Source organism: Rhinopithecus bieti, unplaced genomic scaffold, assembly GCF_001698545.2.
Source record: "Rhinopithecus bieti isolate Rb0 unplaced genomic scaffold, ASM169854v2 scaffold_5179, whole genome shotgun sequence".
Classification (NCBI taxonomy): Eukaryota; Metazoa; Chordata; class Mammalia; order Primates; family Cercopithecidae; genus Rhinopithecus; species Rhinopithecus bieti.
The window spans coordinates 90,197-94,327 of record NW_016804741.1 but is presented as its reverse complement, the minus strand read 5'-3'; the positions used below and the strand labels follow the sequence as shown (position 1 = coordinate 94,327).

The following is a 4,131-nucleotide window of genomic DNA, read 5'->3' as shown; positions in this document are numbered from 1 at the left end:
TTTTTGTATTTTTAGTAGAGACAGGGTTTCACCATATTGACCAGGATGGTCTCAAACTCCTGACCTTGTCATCCGCCCACCTTGGCCTCCCAAAGTGCTGGGATTACAGACGTGAGCCACCACACCTGGTCCCACAATTTATTCTTAAGTGGGAAAAAAAAAGCAGATTATAAAACAGTGTGTTTCATATTATGCCATTAGGTTTTAAAACTTTAACGATGACTGTAGGTGTGTATGTGGACAACTATGCAAAAGAAAAGATCTGGAAAGATACAAAAACCAAAGAATTAACAGCAGTTACCTGTGGTGGTGGCACTGCAGGCATTTTCATTGTCTTCTGTTTGCTTATTATTATTTTTACTTTTTGTAAATGAACTTTTATTACTTTTGTAGAAAGAACAAAAGGTTTTATTTACAAAAATTGTTCATGATCTCCTAGGATCTCAGCTGTATTAGATTTTGTGGGGGACGTTCAATGTCTCTCTGGGTGCGTGAAGGATCTGATTCTACTTACGGTTTTTCGATAGACTTGTGGTGGTGTCTCCCCAAATCCACACAGACCTGCTTGTCTGGTTAAGATGGTTTTTATCAGCAGTTGGTCTTCCAATTCCATTTTTGGAACAGAATAGAAATATTAGGCAAGAAGCACAATAATTTTCAACAAATATAATGGGGGAGTTGGTCACTTTTGCTTTATTTATGAACCGTATGAACAAAGGTTAATGAGTTTAAAAGGTGTAATTACATTTATTTAGAAAACAAAAAACCGCTGGAAGGATAAATACCAAAATGGTGTAAATTGGTATCTCTGAGTGCTGGGATCATGGGTAATTTTCATTTCCTTCTTTTATTTTTCTCTTTTCTGTAATGAACATGTATTGATATAAAAAGGTGGGGAAAGGTGATTACTTTAAAACCTCAAGAAACAAGTTGCCTTCATGTAATTACAGTGGAAAGTTCAAACAAGAAGGGGGCTCAGCCATCACTGCCATGGTAACGAGGTGATTTGTTTTAGAACTGTGTGGCTTACTGAAAGAGCGTAGGTCGGAGAATTAGGAGACTGGGTTTGATCCTGGCTTTGTGACCACAGGCAAGTCACTAACCTCCTGAGTCTTTTATCATTCACTAGTTTTTGTTTTGTTTTGTTTTGTTTTTGAGACGGAGTCTCGCTCTGTTGCCCAGGCTGGAGTGCAGTGGCATGATCTTGCTTCACTGCAACTTCTGCCTCCAGGGTTCAAGCTATTTTCCTGCCTCAGTCTCCCGAGTAGCTGGGAATACAGGCACATACCATCATGCCCCGCTAATTTTTGTATTTTTAGTAGAGACAGGGTTTCACCACGTTGGTCAGGCTGGTTTTGAACTCCCAGCCTCAAGTGATCTGCCTCCTCGGCCTCCCAAAGTGCTGGGATTACAGGCCTGAACCACTGCGCCCAGCCTCTTGTCGTTCACTTATTAATGAACATGTATTGAGCATCTTCTATGTACCTGGGCCTGGGCCTGACACTGGGGACAGAATAGCCAAGTGAAATGTGGGCCCAGCAGTCACAGAACTGCCAATCCGATTCAGAAGGAAAATAGCAAAAACCAGACAAAAAGCAACCTAATAGTAATGACAGTCACAGCTGCCTGTACCAAGCACTTACTAAATGCCAGGCACCTGTACATGACAGAGAAAGAGACACCCATATGTATACACAATATATAATGGACTGCTATATATATAGAATATATGTGATATACATATATGTATCAATCCATCATATTTAGTATGTGTATATATGTATCTATGTATACACATATATACATAGATATATGTGTATATATATACATATGTACATATACATATGTATATGTGTATACATAGATACATATATACACGTACATATATACACATATATACATATATATACATATGTGTATATATACAAGGGTCATGACTTCCACAAATTAAAACAGCGCCGTGACACAGGAGTTGGAAACCAGCCTGAACAATGACAAAACCCCTCCTCTACAAAAATACAAAATGTAGCCCAGTGTGGTGGCACGCATGTGTAGTCCCAGCTACTTGGGAGGCTGGGGTGGGAGGACTGCCTGAGCCTGGGAAGTCGAGGCTGCAGTGAGCCAAGATTTCACCACTGCACTCCAGCCGCGGCAACAGAGTGAGACCCTGTCTCAAACCCTAAACAAACAGGGCCATGAAAGCATATTAGGACCGTGCAACCTCGTCTCAGGATACAGGGAAGTCTGCCCTGAGGATGTGACATTTCACTTAGACCCCAAAGATGTGAAGGAACAAATCAGGCAAAGAGCAGGGACAAGAGCCTCTGGGGTGGAAGAAATGAAATGAAAGGGCATTACGAATTTGCGTTAAGCTTTCTAAGTGAGTGGGACTGGTGTAGCGGTCACTGGCCATGGTGCTAACAGCAGATTCTCTTCTCCCCTCTCCACCCGCAGGCACTCCTGGCCAGGGCGCTTTATGACAACTGCCCTGACTGCTCTGATGAGCTGGCTTTCAGCAGAGGGGACATCCTGACCATTCTGGAGCAACACGTGCCAGAAAGCGAGGGTTGGTGGAAGTGTTTGCTCCACGGAAGGCAAGGTCTGGCCCCTGCCAACCGCCTCCAAATCCTCACGGAGGTCACTGCAGATAGGCCGTGCCCCCTATTCCCGAGAGGCCTGGAAGAAGCTCCTGCCAGCTCAGAGGAGACCTATCAGGTGCCCACTCTACCCTGCCCTCCCACTCCAGGCCCCGTTTATGAGCAGATGAGGAGTTGGGTGGAGGGGCCCCAGCCCCCTTCTGCCCAAGTCTATGAATTCCCCGACCCTCCCACCAGTGCCAGAATCATCTGTGAAAAGACTCTCAGCTTTCCAAAACAGGTACGCATACTTCCAACTACTAGACATGGGTTGAGGGGTATGGAAATACCCAGGGGCCTAACTACCCCTTGAGTCATGGGTGTCCTCCAGATCAAACATGCAAAATGGGAGCCCAGATTGCTGGCGATCTCGCTCGGGGAGCTTGTGTGCCAGGTTGGGATGGAGAACTCAGCGGCCTCCACCCACTTGTCGTTGACACCCTTGGCCCCCTGTAATTCCCCAGCTCTCCAAGGCTGGGCGCAGACTGTGGGAAATGGAACGCTTAGCTGAGCTGTGTGGGAAGGCACTGGAGATATTCATGGCGGCCTTTTCACAGGATGAAGGATCACCAGGACTCCCACTGACAAACGGCAGGGTGGGGTTTCCGTGGGTTCAGAGTCAAGAAGTTACACATCACGTTTAAAATGTATATTCCAGGCTGGGCACAGTGGCTTGTGCCTATCTATATTCCCAGTACTTTGGGAGGACGAGACAGGAGGATCATTTGAACTCAGAGTTTGGGACCAGCCTGGGCAACATAGTGAGACCCTGTCTCTACCAAAAATTTAAAAATTAGCCAGCATAGGCCGGGCGTGGTGGCTCAAGCCTGTAATCCCAGCACTTTGGGAGGCCGAGATGGGCGGATCACGAAGTCAGGAGATCGAGACCATCCTGGCTAACCCGGTGAAACCCCGTCTCTACTAAAAAAAAAAAAATACAAAAAACTAGCCGGGCGAGGTGGCGGGCGCCTGTAGTCTCAGCTACTCAGGAGGCTGAGGCAGGAGAATGGTGTAAACCCGGGAGGCGGAGCTTGCCATGAGCTGAGATCCGGCCACTGAACTCCAGCCTGGGCAACAGAGCGAGACTTCGTCTCAAAAAAAAAAAAATTAGCCAGCATAGTGGCACACACCTGTAGTCCCAACTTCTCAGTGGGAGGCTGAGGCAGGAGGATCGGTTGAGCCCAGGAGGTCGAAGCTGCAGTGAGCTATGATTGTGCCACTGTACTCCAGCCTCCGTGACAGTGAGAACCTGTCTTAAAAAAAAAAAAAAAAAGTATATCCCCTTCAATGCAGAAATTTTATTTCTAGAACTGCTATGGAAATATACAAGCAGGCAAATATATGTCTGGATGAGGAGACTGTAGCCGTTATGGCATAGAAAACTTAAAGAGGCCTAAATATTTATTAACAGTTAGATTGGTTATACATATCTTGGCATATCACCACAGCAAGCTGCTGTGCAGTTGCAAAAAAAAAAAAAAAAAAAAAAAAAAAA

General features: G+C 45.5%; 1 protein-coding gene across 4 annotated transcripts in view; it reads left to right on the top strand.

Moving 5' to 3' along the window:
• CASS4 (Cas scaffold protein family member 4) overlaps nt 1–4,131 on the top strand; it is a 48,902-nt gene that overhangs the window by 24,349 nt on the left and 20,422 nt on the right. For 3 of the 4 annotated variants that reach the window (XM_017870351.1, XM_017870348.1, XM_017870349.1), the window contains exon 2: nt 2,455–2,877. In XM_017870351.1, coding sequence (XP_017725840.1) covers nt 2,455–2,877 — 423 coding nt within the window. The remainder of the gene's footprint in view (nt 1–2,454; nt 2,878–4,131) is intronic. The other variant, XM_017870350.1, reaches the window with a different exon arrangement.